Consider the following 15,394-nt stretch of genomic DNA (forward strand, 5'->3'; position numbering starts at 1 on the left):
GGTTGTCCTTTGCCTTAATGTTGAGTCTTTCCATGGCAGTTACAAAATCAAACGTGTAACTGCCACACTTTGGTAGAATTACTAGATGCTTCAAGTTGAGAGATAAGAAAACGTTCGGTAACTGCCCTCTCACCCCTAGAACAACATCTCGCTTCCTGACAGTTTGCCATGATTCAGTGTTTTTACTTCCTTTTTAAGCTAGGCCTTTGTGCCAATTTTACAAGCATTCGACTTCTGTTTTTCCTCTCTTTGACATGTTATTTTGCTATTTTGGCGAGTTGTTGAATCTACTTTTATTGCTGCATGCTATTTTAAGAATCCTTTAAGGCTTTTCACTGCTTTTATTTGTAGTTCTTGTCTTATTCTGACCACAGAATTGCCCACTAGATGCTTTGGAGTTGACTTTGATTATTTGACTCCCAAACACTTTGTCCCGCTGAAAATCAGGTCCCAAAAGCCAGTTTGAACAGAACAGCTGTGTAACAATGAGGCTTCTAGAGTTGTTTGATTAATATTGATCTAGTACCGCTGTGCTGCATCAGCTGATTCTCTGATTCTTTTGAGTCGATCGTTCTTTGATGACGTTTTCCAAAAACCTTACATAGTCCTTCTCGAATTTGAGATTTTCCTCTCGTTTCCCTTTTAGTTGCTTGAGCTACACAGAACCACCTGCTTATTTTCTGGTAGCTGAGTGTGTTTCATGAAGGGGAAGCGATTTTGTAGGTTTCTATTTGGTCAGCACTTGTAAGCAGTGCATGTAATCCTGTCATATGCTCTTTTGCCACAAGATATGTGTCACTGAAGTCTGACATCCAAAGTATTCTGACACAATAACACAATACATGTTAGAGCAACTGCAGGTGTTGATTCTGAAAATGAATTATGAGTTATGGCTGCAAACAAACAAAATAAAAAAAATAAAAAACATTTTAAACCCACAAAATATGCAAATTTACAAAAAAAAGGCTGAAGATAGAAACTGTTAATTAGCCATGCTGATAATGTACCACTAAATTTAACACACAGTAGCATTATTCACATATGAGTATTAAGCGAGAGCATCCGTTCTAAAAACTCGACCTGTTATTTAAAAATAAAATGGGGGGGGGGGGCAGCTAAGTAGTAATTGTGATGCACAACAGGATATGATAAAAGAAAGCATTGTATCATGTCGAGAGCAGCTGATCTATAGCATGTGATCACGGGAGAATTTTGGAAGATGGCTCATGTTAACCATTTTTACTTATCTGTCCTTCGCTATGATGTTGGTATTATAATCTTGTTTAAGCTGTTTTACAGCATAAATAAAGGAGGGGGGGTGAGCTTTAGCTTAACTTCAATCATACAGGTAAAGGTAATTAAAAAGTGAAAATAGGATCAAACGTAATAGTGGATACACCTGTGCTTTCTCGCTTCTTCAATTTGTGCGTCTTTTTTTGTCTCGTTTCTCCTCCACCGTCCCCCATTTGACCTAGAAATCAGTGTCATCTGAAGGGTCTCTCAATTTCTGAAATTATTCTGGAGTAAAGAGGACAGCGGAGACATATCAGAGGATGTGTGTGTTATAGAGTCTAGAAAGTGTGGCACACAGCTGGAACATACAAGGAAGGAGAACTCCTCAAATAACTCCTCTGTACTCATATGTTGTTTTAGTTATTTGAAATGATCAAACTGTTTGCCCTCCATTGTTTACGTGTTCGAAAAAAAGGTAAGAAATCTCTTCATAATTAAAATTAACCCTAAATATCATGAGCACTGTTACACTGTACATCATAAAATGCAGCTGTGGGCAGGCTAAATGATTAATAAAGCAGCTGTGTCAACTATGATAACTTTATTATGCAACTGACAAAATGATTGCTCAGAGGGTTGGTTTGTCTACACCTCTCTTCCTCGTGCCCGTGGGCGGGCGAAGAGACTCTGACTGTAAACTACACCCCAGCTGTCATGCACTTCTCCAAAGTACTGAGTGCATTTTTTCCAGAGAATGTGTTCCATCGAGGTGAAGGGCAAGTAATTAGGGACGGAAATACTGTTTTGGACAGTAACGACGAAGATGACGCTCTCATTAGCGACATATTTGTTATTTTTACATCTCTGTAATTTGGCTATGGGGAACGTTGATCCTTCTCCGAGGATGATCTTCACAGAAAAAGGTAAAAAAAGGAAATGATTTTTCTTCATTTATGAGATATCAAATGCTAAAAAGTTAAAAGGGACTGCGAAGGGATTTTTATCAGCGCTTTAAAGTATGCAGTGAGGTGAATGAATATGTATTAAATGACTTGGTCATTGTGATTCAGGAAAAAACATCAAGTCTTTCTTTCAAACGTACAGTCCGTATTATGCAGTTCCATTATCGTCAGAGGAGGACAACATGCCCATGTTAACCACAAGGCGATGTGTTGGACAGAAGGCAGCTTTGTGCCTTACAATGTTTCTTTGTTTGTCTGTGGACAATTTTTTCAACAATGAGTAGTGGTTAGGACTCACTGGCAGGATGATGGTTTAGATTTTACATGTTGTTTTTTTATTTTCTATTTTTTCTATAGTTACAAAAGAAATTAGGAATGATACGTATAAAGGCAAAGAGAGCTTTTACACACCCTCTTCTGGACAGAAATGGCTGTGAAGACTATGTTCTACACATTGTCCCTGTATCATAGTTCTTTAAGTTTTGACAATATTAACAAAACTCTACTTCACCCTCCAGTGCACGTCACTGACTTCGTTTAGCTAAACGCATTAGCATATTGTTATTTACAAAGTGGATAAACTGCTTATCTATGTAATTTCTTATCGTGCACAGACAGCTGCTTATGGTGGGTGCCCTTCGTACGTCGTAACATTTACAAGACGCAGTCTCACTGGTTTTGTCTCCCTGATAGAGTTCAAAAGTTAAAGAGTTGAAGAATTCTGTGGAGTGCAATTTTTATTTCTAAAAAATGTTTTTGTTTGTTCTACTTTATTTTAGTCTATTTGCCGTTTATTATATTTCTGAAATCTTTTCATGACGTGCTTTCTTGGGCAGGTCTCCCACGATTTTAATGCTAAGGGACTCAATGATTAAATAAAGATTTCAAAAAAGTTTATCTGTATAACATTAACAGAACAACGTGATATTTTAGTAGAGTGTCAGACTTCATCTAACTGAAACTTTTTGCACTTGTTATTTTGTTTATGTAAGCAATGGTAAACTCTTCTGACAACTGCAGAGGGTAGGTTTCATTTTCTCCCTTCAGCTAAGTTTTCAAAACAGCACCAACAATGCTACCATAAACCTCTTTTTGAAGAAGTAACTGGACATGTAAAGCAGTGTCACTTTCATATTGACAGTAGTGTGGGAAAAAACTTTGTTCAGCTTTTTTACATCTTACTTAATAAAACTGGATTACCACTGTCTACTTTAAGTAGACACAATACATCTTTGGACACCTGTTGCTTACAAATGCCATCTTTATGTGGGAAAGAGTTAAGAATGTGCCTTTAAAAATGCAAGAAAACCATAAGATTATCATTATTATTCTCACTGTAAGACAAGGCCAATGGTTTTTGGAGTTACAAAAAAGTGCAAGAGGGATGGCAGAAATAGGATCACCAAAGTGTTTGAGTTTCATTCTTAGGAGACCTGTACTAACATGCATCAAGCATTTCAAATATATGTATATACTGGGTACTAACAATGAAGTTCAAGGCTAAACACTTATTCAACCTCTATACTGTTGTGTATATTGTTGTGAAGTTTGGAGAGGATCCATAAAAACAATTGTGCGTAATATAAAGATTTTCACATTTGGTGTGATCTTGACCTGGTTTTCAACAAAATTTAATCAGCTCAAACTGTTATGGGTATGTGGATCTTGCACTACTAACAAACAGATAAATAAAATGAACTGATGACATACTCCTTGCCTTCCAGGGGCGAAAAATCATTCTTGTTGTTTATGATACTACATTATGGGTTTACCTGATGAATCTCATAATACATTCATACATTTTATCTTTCTTTTCTTGTTTTTGCTGGGTTTGTTTTTAGAAAAAGCAATGACACGGTTCAGTCTTCCCCATGACCCACCTGTACAGATTCTTTTAGAAGACCAATCAGACACTGTTTTAGCTGCTGGACAATCATACCTGAATACCTACAACTTTCAAAACCATAAGACGGTAGTAGAAATCTGTACAACCACAGTAAATGATTATACTGAGATCATTGAAATAATATTCATAATAATATCATGGGAAAGTAATAGTCCTGCATCATATATCTACATAGAGCCACAAGTTTATGCAGTGGGAGAAATGCAACAGCATAAGCAGTGAACATGTAAGTAAAACAAACAAATTTAGTTGGTTAGATTTGATTGTTTGACCACTGAAGAAATATAACAAACAATATTTGTCTTGTCTTTAAGGATTGCAGCTATAACATCACTTTGGTCCACCGGAAGAAAGATGCTAACCAGTTGTTTGTGTGTGGAACAGATGGCAATGAAAGGGTTTGCTGTAACACGGTAGGACACTGGCATCATTGTCATTGAGAACTGTTAACATCACCACAAATACAGGGTGGGCCATTTATATGGATACACCGTAATGACATGGGAATGGTTGGTGATATTAAAGTCCTGTTTGTGGCACATTAGTATATGTGTGGGGGCAAACTCCTCAAGATGGGTGGTGAGTGACCATGGTGGCCATTTAGAAGTCGGCCATCTCGGATACAACTTTTGTTTTTTTCAATAGGAAGAGGGCCATGTGACACATCAAACTTATTGGTAATGTCACAAGAAAAACAATGGTGTGCTTGGTTTCAACGTAACTTTATTCTTTCATTAGTTATTTACAAGTTTCTGACCACTTATAAAATGTGTTCAATGTGTTCATTGTGTTGGATTGTCAATGCAACCCTCTTCTCCCACTCTTCACACACTGATAGTAACACCGCAGGAGAAATGCCAGCACAGGCATCCAGTATCTGTAGTTTCAGGTGCTGCACATCTCATATCTTCACACCATAGACAATTGCCTTCAGATGACCCTTCAACTGGCCCACGATGACCAATCCACTTTCCAGGAAACTGTTCATCTAGGAATGCTCGGACCTGGCACCCATAATGTGGTGGTGCACAATCTTGCTGGAAAAACTCAGGGAACGTGCCAGCTTCAGTGCATAAAGAGGGAAACACATCATCATGTAGCAATTTCAAATATCCAGTGGCCTTGAGGTTTCCATTGATGAAGAATGGACCCACTATCGTTGTCCCCATATACCACACCAAACCATCTCTTTTGTTGTTCCAACAGCCTTGGAAGGATCCATCCAATGTGGGTTAGTGTCAGACCAATAGCAGTGGTTTTGTTTGTTAACATCACCATTCACATAAAAGTTTGCCTCATCACTGAACAAAATCTTCTGTGTGAACTGAGGGTCCTGTTGCAATTTTTGTTTTGCCCATTCTACAAATTCTGTGCGCCGATCTGGGTCATCCTCGTTGAGATGCTGCAGTAGCTGGAGTTTGTAAGGGTGCCATTTGTGAGTAGCTAATCCGCCAAAGGGATGTTCGACTAATGCCACTCTCCAGTGACATGCAGTGAGTGCTACGCTGTGGGCTCTTGCTGAATGAAGCTAGGACATTAGTGACAGTTTTCTTGCGTCCACATTTTGGCAAATCCAACTCTGAACTAGTTTCACGAAACTTAGCAAGCAGTTTGCTGCCTGTAGCATGGGAGATGGGTGGTCTCGTAGGGTGTCTTGCATTGAAATCTGCTGCAATGGCCCGGTTACTGCGTTCACCAGATATCAACATGATTTTGATGCGCTCCTCACGTGTTAACCTCTTTGACATGTCAATGGCTGTGAACAAAGAGAAACTTGTAAATAACTCATGAAAGAATAAAGTTACGTTGAAACCAAGCACACCATTGTTTTTCTTGAGACATTACCAATAAGTTTGATGTGTCACATGGCCCTCTTCCCATTGAAAAAACAAAAGTTGTATCCAAGATGGCCGACTTCTAAATGGCCACCATGGTCACCACCGATCTTGAGGGGACCATACATTAAGATGTGCTGTGCTTTCTTTTATAGGATTTAACAGTGGAGGCCCCCATGTGCCTTTCCTCTGAAAATATCGCAAACTTAATAGAAGGTATAGAAAGATTTAACATAAAGGAGGGTGAACCATCAGTTTTTATAGGTGAGTTTTTCTACATGAGGATGCTCTATAATAAATCTCCTGATGAATCCCTGCTATTTCATTCATTTGTTTTCAATGATTGTGTAATTTGCAGAAAGTCTGTACTCTTGTCAAAACTACTAACATCCTTTAATCAACTCAATCCATTCTAAAGGTTGTTTCTTTTTCTTATTGCTATTATATTCAACCCTATAAAACCTTCATTTGCAACTGTTTTTTCCAGATTCTGAACAGAGTGCAGCTCTCTACATAACACACTCTGGATCTGATGAATCTGTTGGTATTCAGAAATTTGGTAAAGCAATAGTGCGGCCAAAGAACCACGATAAAGGTATTTTCATAAAGTTAGAGCCAGAGACACCTTATTTAGTGAAATCACATCACTCTAAATGTTTGGATTCAAATAAATATTTTGTCTTTCAATGTTTAGAGCAGCATTATGTAGGATTGGTGCTCAGCAAACGTGAAGAGGATCCCTCCCAGAACAGACTTTATGGCTTCTATAGGGAGAAAAGCAAAGACAATGGACTGTTCCGTGAAATGTGGCTCCCCTTTGTGACCCGGGTTTGCATGGTAAGACCAAAATAGTTTGAAAATTTATATTAAGTGCCACCAACATTAAAAATTAAATAAACATAAATACATCATGACTGATTGACTGTCCATTGCTTCTAGGCAGATGTTGGTGGTCCCAAGAACAATTTGCAGTTTACCTGGACATCCCAAATGAATGCCAGGCTCTTCTGTGGAGATCGTAACAGAAAACAGCATTTCTCTGAACTGGTGGATGTTTCCACTGTGGATGCAGATCGATGGCAGGATACAAAGATTTATGCACTCTTTAGAAATGAATGGTAGGACTCTGATGATATTTATTTTGATGCTAATAATAATGATATAGTTATAATTTACTCTGTTTCTGTGACTAGCTATTTGTGTAATCGAATCATCTGCTTCCAAACTTCCAAACAATATCCTTTCATGATGATAAAAGGACACTTTGTTCTTTTTAAGCCGTTCCCTACCAGTTTCTTATTTTCTCATTCTGTGTGGTCAGCTGCTTTTTCAACTCTCTCTCTTTTTTTTTTTTTTAAACCTTGGACCAGTCTACTCATTTTGCTGCAAATGTCTCAGACAAACCTACAATGTGTCTCCCTGCAGGGGAATGAGTGCTGTCTGCATCTACACAATAGGAGACATTGACAAAATCTTCACAAACTCCCCATTCAAAGGCTACACAAAAGCTGAGATGGACAGGCCAAGGACGGTATGGAATATTCAAATTGGTCTAAAGTGAAAAATTTAATAACGGCTACCATCACAAGAAGATCCCTGCGTTTTTGGGGGGGCGGAGTATATAGACAAGAATAGAATAGCCCTTTATTATAATTTAAACCAATGGTTAAGTGTAATCACTGAGTGAAAAATAGCTTTTAAATATTTTCTTTCACCTTTACGATATTAAATTAATTAAAAAACTAAATTAAAAGGTTTTAGATTTGTTTTTAAAACAGTCATTTGGAAACTGAAAAAGTAAACCAGAGGTTTACAGGCTTATTGACCAGTCATCTGGTGTTCAGCCAGTCTAAGTTAAGCACCTTATTTCTTCAGTGCGTTGATGATAGCACCAAGCTTCCAGTGGAAACCCTGAAGAAGATTGAAAAGACTTCAGAGATGGAGCAGCTGGTTCATCCTGTGGGAAACTCTGGCCTTCTTCTCTTCAATCACCAGAGCTATACTCACATCCAAATTGATGGCTCACCAAACAGGAGAACCAGTCACCACACTGTTATCTTCTTATCTTTAAGTGAGTAAAAACAATAATCTGAAGTAGTAAAAATGCTAAGAAGAATATGCTATAATGTATGTTTGTGTATATCTGAGATCATACCTCAGGGCGAAAATAGTGCAGTAACCAAATCTCCTTGATTGATGCGGGAGGTGCTGTGATCACAGCCATGTAATTATGAATGTATTAAAAGAATATAATATTATTCAACGGGTTTACCTGAGTTTGAAGACCAAAAATTAACAGAACCTCAGAGAGAGAGAGTGGGGTGGCTGAGGTGCATTTGTGCATTTAGATGGGTTTTAATATTTAGTATCATCCCTGCTTCTTTTTGTGGTTTTCCGCAGACAATGGAGGAATTCATAAAGTATTGCACAATAAAAATGATACCTTTCTCATTGCTGAGTTTCGACCATTCAACTACACAGAACAGATCAGCTTCATCCTTCACCCATCTTCTGTGAGTACCAGTGTTCCCTACAGAACAATATATCCTCCACTAAACCATATAGGTGTGTGAGTATGGAAAACAACTTAGATGCTCCTGAAAAGGAACATCAAACTTAGATCTGTAAATTAACTCCAGTGGAGTTTTTTGTTTTTGTTTAGAAATGGCCGAGTACATTAAGAAAACTTGTCCATCGTTACAGAAAAAGCTGTATGTGAACAATGGAAGTCAACTGGTCCAACTTGATGTAGCAGACTGCTCCCAGTATGGAGATACCTGCCAGGACTGTATGTTATCCAGAGATCCTTACTGTGGCTGGGATGGCACCCAGTGCATACGTGACACAAAGTAAGACCTCAGAGCTTTATGGAACTCATATCTGGAGAATATGCAGAATAATTCTTCGCAACCAAAGATTGCATGAAGTAGCCTTACATTTTTCTAACAGCAAGCTGAAATAAAAATGTAATGTTTACTAATACAAACATTATTAAGAACCTACCAATGTTACCACCATAGGTTGCAAGATCATGTACATTGTAAAAGATGGTCATATTTATAAAAACAATGTTCCTTAGTATTCAAACACTCCTCAGTGTACCTCTTGATTCATACACAGGTGTGATTCACATCCTATAACGTCATACTAGCACGCCCTGAAATGTGTACATAATATGCAACATTATTAGCTTACTTTTTGCCAGTGGTGTTGCACCACCTGACAAAGCTTGATGGATGAATCATTGCACACTTCATCAAGGATGAAGCAGCACTTAGGAAATACAATGTCCCGTAAATCATGTTATCACAATATTTCAACACTCACTGACACTCATTGGAGCTTTTGTTTATGAATTTGTCCTACTGTAGTACAGTTCTACTGCTTTATGAAAAGCTAGTGTACTGTGTAACAACCAGTTATCACCCAACGGGTGTTAGGCTTTTTTGTTCAACTAACTAAAGCTGATGCAAGTCAAGATACTTCAGCATAATTTCAATTAATTTAAAGGGATATACTTGGGAGGAGTAAGGTTCCTGTGGGTTCCTGTAAATGTTAGTTTTCTATCAACTGCCAGGATGTTGGTTACATACTGTCTAATGTAAACATACACTATGTTTTGCAGTGGGATATGGCATGATGCAGCCACTGGGAACCTAGCCATCTGTCAAGAACACGCTGAAAAAGGTATTTAAATTCATGCACCTGTAAAATTTGGACAGAGCCCCAAACTATCTGATAGATATATCAGAATCAGCATACTTTAAGATAAGATAAGATAAGATAAGATAAAACTTTATTAATCCCTCGGGTGGGTTCCTCTGGGAAATTCGGTTTCCAAAAGCACAGCACCGACAGAAGTTACACACACACACACACACACACACACACACACACACACACACACACACACATATATAAATACAGATACATATATAAATAAAATATACGAAGGGGATAAATAGAATAAATAGGAATAAAAATGAAAATACAAGTGAATTGCACATTTCAAGTATGGAGTCTATTGCACCGTTGACTATTAACAAAAGTATTGCACAAAAGGTATTGCACAGTGAAGTGAAGAGGCACTACAGCTTAGTTGTTCCCCCTTCCTTTGTCCACCTGTTTCCCCTCCCTCTCCCCTCCAGAGAGGAGTTAAACAGTCTGATGGCGTGTGGGACAAAGAAGTTTTTAAGTCTGTTAGTTCTTGTCTTGGGGAGAAGCAACCTGTCACTGAACAGACTCTTCTGGTTGTTAATGGCCGTGTGCAGAGGATGCCCAACATTGTTCATAATGTCCAGCAGTTTTTTCAGTGTCCTTTTCTCTGCCACTGTTACCAGAGTGTCCAGCTTCATGCCGACCACAGAGCTAGCCTTCCTGATCAGTTTCTCCAGCCTGGATGAGTCCTTCTTTGCTGTGCTGCTCCCCCAGCACACCACAGCATAGAAAAGTACTCCAGCAACCACTTTATTAATCCCTCGGGAAATTATGTGGGTTACAGCTGCTCCAGCACAGTAACATTAACAAAAATAGACTGAACTATTTAACAATACAATATGTTAACATACAAGGAATAGCACAATATATACAAATCACCAAATAATAAATATCCAGGGTTGACAGATGCAATTATAAATAACTATCAAGAATATTCACAGCAACATTATTGAGTAGAAAAGAGTGTGTGCAAAAAGGATGTAACTATTGCAGTGTTTACATTGTATTAGATAGAGGAGTTGTACAGGGAGATGGCCACAGGCAGGAATGATTTCCTGTGTCGTTCAGTGGTGCTTTTTGGTAATCTCAGTCTCTCACTGAACGTGCTCCTGTGACTAGCCAGCGTGTCATGGAGTGGGTGGGAGGTATTATCCAACATTGTCTTTATCTTGGAAAAACTTTCGCCCCTCTGACACCACCTTAAGAGAGTCCAGCTCCATATCCACATTACTGGCCCTGCAGATAACTTTATTTAGTCTGTCGGCATCAGCAATCCTTAACCTGCTCCCCCAGCATGCAACAGCATAGAGGATAGCACTGGCCACAACAGACTTGTAGAAAATCCTGAGTATTGTCCGACAGATGTTGAAGGACCTCGGCCGCCTCAGAAAATAGAGACGACTCTCGCCCTTCCTATAAAGTGCAGTAGTGTTTTTAACCCAGTCCACTTTATTGTCTATGTGTACTCCAAGGTATTTATATGTCCACGTTGACCCCATGGATTGAAACAGGGGTCAAGGGTTTTCTGGTCTTCCTAAAATCAACAGTCAATTCCTTGGTCTTTCCCATGTTGAGCTGCAGATGTTTCTGCTCACACCACATGACAAAGGAGTCGACCACAGCGCAGTACTCTGACTCATCATCCCTGCTGATGCATCCAACCACTGCAGAGTCATCAGAAAACTTCTGGAGATAGCAGGTCTCTGTGCAGTGGCTGAAGTCTGTGGTGTAGAGGGTGAAGAGGAAGGGGGAGAGGACAGTCCCTTTTGTTTCCCCTGTGTTGCTGATTACCTTGTCAGACACAATGAGACCACACATATTGTGGTCTTCTTGTCAGGTAATCAAAAATCCAAGACACCAGAGAAGCATCCACTTGCATTGCTGTTAGTTTATCACCCAGGAAGGTCGGCCTGATGGTGTTGAATGCACTGGAAAAGTCAAAAAACATGACCTATGCAGCACTCGCTGGCTGGTCCAAATGGGTGTAGACACGATTGAGCAGGTAGAGATGATGGCGTCCTCATTTCCGAGTAAGGACTGGTAAGCAAATTGAAGGGGATTCTGATGTGGTCTGACTATGGGTCGGAGTAGGTCCAGGATGAGTCTTCCCAGGATTTTCTTGATGTGGTAGGTCAGTGCCCACAGGCCTGTAATCCTGGGGGTCAGCACTGGGACCCTCTGCACACTCAGACTCAACATGAACAGTTTATGAAAGACTCCACAAAGCTGGGGGGCACAGGCCTTGAGGACACGGGGACTCAGTCCATCTGGTCCAGCAACCTTGCCTCCTCATTTGCCTCTGAACCTGGTCTTGAGTGAAAGTGATGTGTGGCAGCCTCGCTTCTGTCAGTCTGCTCCAGGGCAGCTGTGGCTACAACTGTAGCTTGCCTCCACCAGTGTGTGAATGTGAGAGTGAATGAATAGTGGTATTGTAAAGCGCTATATAAATGCAATCCATTATTATTATTATTGTGAATGCATTCCAGCAACTGGAAGAAATCTTGGTTTGTCTTCTTTTTTTTGTCTTCTTTTTTTCACGATATGCTCTCTTTCATGTTGTTTTCCTATTGGTTGGAATGTAGATGTGGGTTTTAGCAGCAGTCACATGGTTATATTAAATTTCTGACACTATCAAAACTTTTAATGAGACATTTGAAAGGTTTTTACTGATACATTTTCAATCTGATGGCTTATCTATTGCTTCCTAAAAAAAAGGTTTCAACCATTTTCCCAAAGAGCTTAGTGCACTGGATTTGTGAGAAGAAATCAGAAATTAAAAAAAAAAAAAAGATGTAAAACAAAAGCATGGCTAAGCTAAATGGGCGTTCTTGTGTTTTTTTCCGCAGAATTTCCAAATCCAGAAAAAGATGTTGTCAGATTTCACGCAAAGCATTTTCTGCAATGCCCAGTATCCTCCCGTCATGCTCAGTACAGTTGGCACCACCTTCAAAACTCTTCATCTTGCATCGGGAAGCCAGATCATTGCCTTTATTTGATCAACAGCATGGGACCTGAGCAGGAAGGAACTCATACCTGTGTATCAGAGGAAATGGGTTACAGGAAAATCCTGGCACAGTACCAACTACAGCTGGGGAACAAGGTGGTTGGTTTACAGTCAAAGCCAATGATCTGGGTTTGTCTCATGGTGGTTCTGATTCAGATGTTGTGATGTTAGTTCCTCAGAGTTGTGATACTATAAAAAAAAATTTCATTATTCTTTAATTTATTTTTATTTTTTTAACTAAAATAAAACTCTATTACTTCTAATACTTTGAGCTGCAGCTCGGGATGTAGAGCAAGCCATTATTGTAGAGTTTTGATATCTGGTTTCGCAAATGTCCTTGGATGAGATCAATTGCCACCAATGCATTCATTAGCGTGTGTAAGAGAGATAGATTAAAAAACAAACTGCAGTTATACAGCCACGCTCCAAAGCTTTTCTTTTTTTGAGGGGCTAATTCATTCATTTTTTTCTTCTTATGGAAAAAATATATTGAATATCAGCTGGACTCAGGCTTGTTGACAGTATTAAAAGCTGAAGTTCAATGGTATAAAATGCTGTCTGTGGTAATTTTTAGAAATTAATTGCAGTGTTGCATGCAGTACATGCACGCATGTCAATCAATATTGATTGATTCCTTTTTTTTATTCTTTCCTGTAACTGTTGCATCTGTTTCCTGTAATTTGAAATTCTGCCAGAATGTACACAGTGCACGTTATAAATTTCCGGCCATGTGTCTTAGCTCATGTAGATTTCCAAACACTGACCCAGTTTCTGTTTGTTCAGAGTTCGGTTAATAAAGAGAAGAAACACTCAGACACTTTTCCCCTATTTTTGAGTGAAACCTGATCATAAATTCCAAGTAGAAAGGTAAGACTTTTGACCTCACAGTGCTTTAGGATAGCAAGCAAGTTGCTGCTTTTCAAATCCTTAACCTGGCAGTACAAATGAAGCTACAAACAAAACAAAAAGAGATTTAATTTATCACATTTTTGCAGTTACGCGAGTCCAAAAAAATACCACATCTAAACATCTCAACCATCTTTTCAACATATAAACTAAAGGAAATAAACTGCAAATGTTTACAACATGCGTCTGTCTTTTTCAAAGTCTCTCATGTTAGTGTCTGATGATAAACAAGTCCAAACATGTTACCACAAAAAATGCGCTGCTGGGTCTCATTCTCCATAAAGTGAATAAACACCTCTCACAATATAAACACAGACCATTACCATGTGAACCTCCTGGTTAACATCCATAAAGAAAAGGGTTATTTTGGCACCTCACATCTTTCATCTGCATTCATGCTAGTGCTGATCCACAATGATAGCAAACCCTTTTTTTTTTATATATATAGTGGTCTATTTTAGACAAACCTTTAGCATGGTGTTGTTATGGAGCACATGTGCCAGGCAGATTAGGAGTCATTCAGGAGAAACTAGGAACTAACTAGGCTTTATTGGAGAAGCACAGGACACACTGAGCACACAGCTAAACGGAGCTGGAAGACTGTTTACTTAGCCTGGCAGGGCGAAGGACACTGTCTCAGCTGAACTCTGGACATATATACACATGCAGATGTACACTCATCCCCCCTCCCCCTCCAAACGCCTTCGACGCTTATTCCCCTCCGATGCTGACGGTGGATCAAGGAGACCAGCGCTTATGCTGCAGGCCCGGATGCACTGTGTACATTGGCTGTGTCTCACCCTTTACCCACCCCTGTTGCTTGTCATGTGTTTCTTTGGTGTATTAAGAGGGTTTTTTTTTTCATGTGCTATGTACAGAGGTGTTTTTTTCTGTTCTCAAACTGATCTCCCTGTTGGAGCTCAGTCTGGGGGGAGTTATTTTTTTCTCCTTATCTTTCCTCATGTTGTGCATTTTCCATTGTTATACCTCTGACCTGTCTTCCCCATGTGATGTTTGTATCATGTATGTATGGTCAGAAGGGTAAGATGGCGCTGGCAAAGGTCGGCAGCCTTAACCCAATTTCCTTCGGGGTCAACCTTCAGGATCAATAAAGTTTTATTGAATTGAATTGAATTGAATTGAATAGAAGAAGTTCGATTACAGCAGAACTTTCCAAAAGAAAGTTTTAGCTGAAGCTACTTGGGGAAAAAAAAAATCAGAACACTTATAGGTTTACAATGTTTTTATTTCGTTTTTTAAAGTGTCAGCAAAAGCAGAAACCCACTTAAGTAAACTGCATATAGTGCTCATAGTATATACAGATAGAAACATTAAACTATTAATGAGGTTGTGCAGTAAGTGTGCGAACACTAACACTTCCTTTCACAAACCAGGCTGTGGATGGCACTGTTACATTAAGAAAGATAAAGATTTTTCTATGAGTCTGCTTTGAACAGTGCTATCCTCTATGCTGTTGCATGCTGGGGGAGCAGGTTGAAGGTTGCTGATGCCAACAGACTAAATAAACTGATCCGCAAGGCCAGTAATGTTGTGGGGATGCACGTTCAGCGAGAGACTGAGATGATCAAAAAGCACCACTGAACGACACAGGAAATCATTCCTGCCCTTGGCCATCTCCCTGTACAACTCCTCTATCTAATACAATGTAAACACTGCAATAGTTACACCCTTTTTGCACACACTCTTTTCTACTCAGTAATGTTGCTGTGAATATTCTTGATATTCATTCATAAATACCTCAGTAAATCATTGATATTTATTATTGAGTGATTTGTCTATATTGTGCAATTTCCTACATTTGTAAATCTGT

The 15,394-nt window shown here is 39.1% G+C and overlaps 1 protein-coding gene across 1 annotated transcript; it reads left to right on the forward strand.

Moving 5' to 3' along the window:
* The first annotated feature begins 275 nt into the window (after positions 1-275).
* On the forward strand, positions 276-13,074 carry LOC113026035 (semaphorin-7A-like). Its single transcript, XM_026174434.1, has 14 exons — positions 276-2,156; positions 4,037-4,167; positions 4,277-4,327; positions 4,416-4,514; positions 6,092-6,200; positions 6,424-6,531; positions 6,631-6,773; positions 6,876-7,054; positions 7,362-7,467; positions 7,812-8,007; positions 8,337-8,449; positions 8,640-8,785; positions 9,562-9,623; positions 12,500-13,074. The coding sequence occupies exons 1-14, from the start codon at positions 2,057-2,059 to the stop codon at positions 12,820-12,822; spliced, it is 1,866 nt and encodes a 621-aa protein (XP_026030219.1). The 5' UTR covers positions 276-2,056; the 3' UTR covers positions 12,823-13,074.
* Positions 13,075-15,394: the final 2,320 nt, after the last annotated feature.

This window comes from Astatotilapia calliptera, chromosome 1 (assembly GCF_900246225.1).
Source record: "Astatotilapia calliptera chromosome 1, fAstCal1.2, whole genome shotgun sequence".
NCBI lineage: Eukaryota > Metazoa > Chordata > Actinopteri > Cichliformes > Cichlidae > Astatotilapia > Astatotilapia calliptera.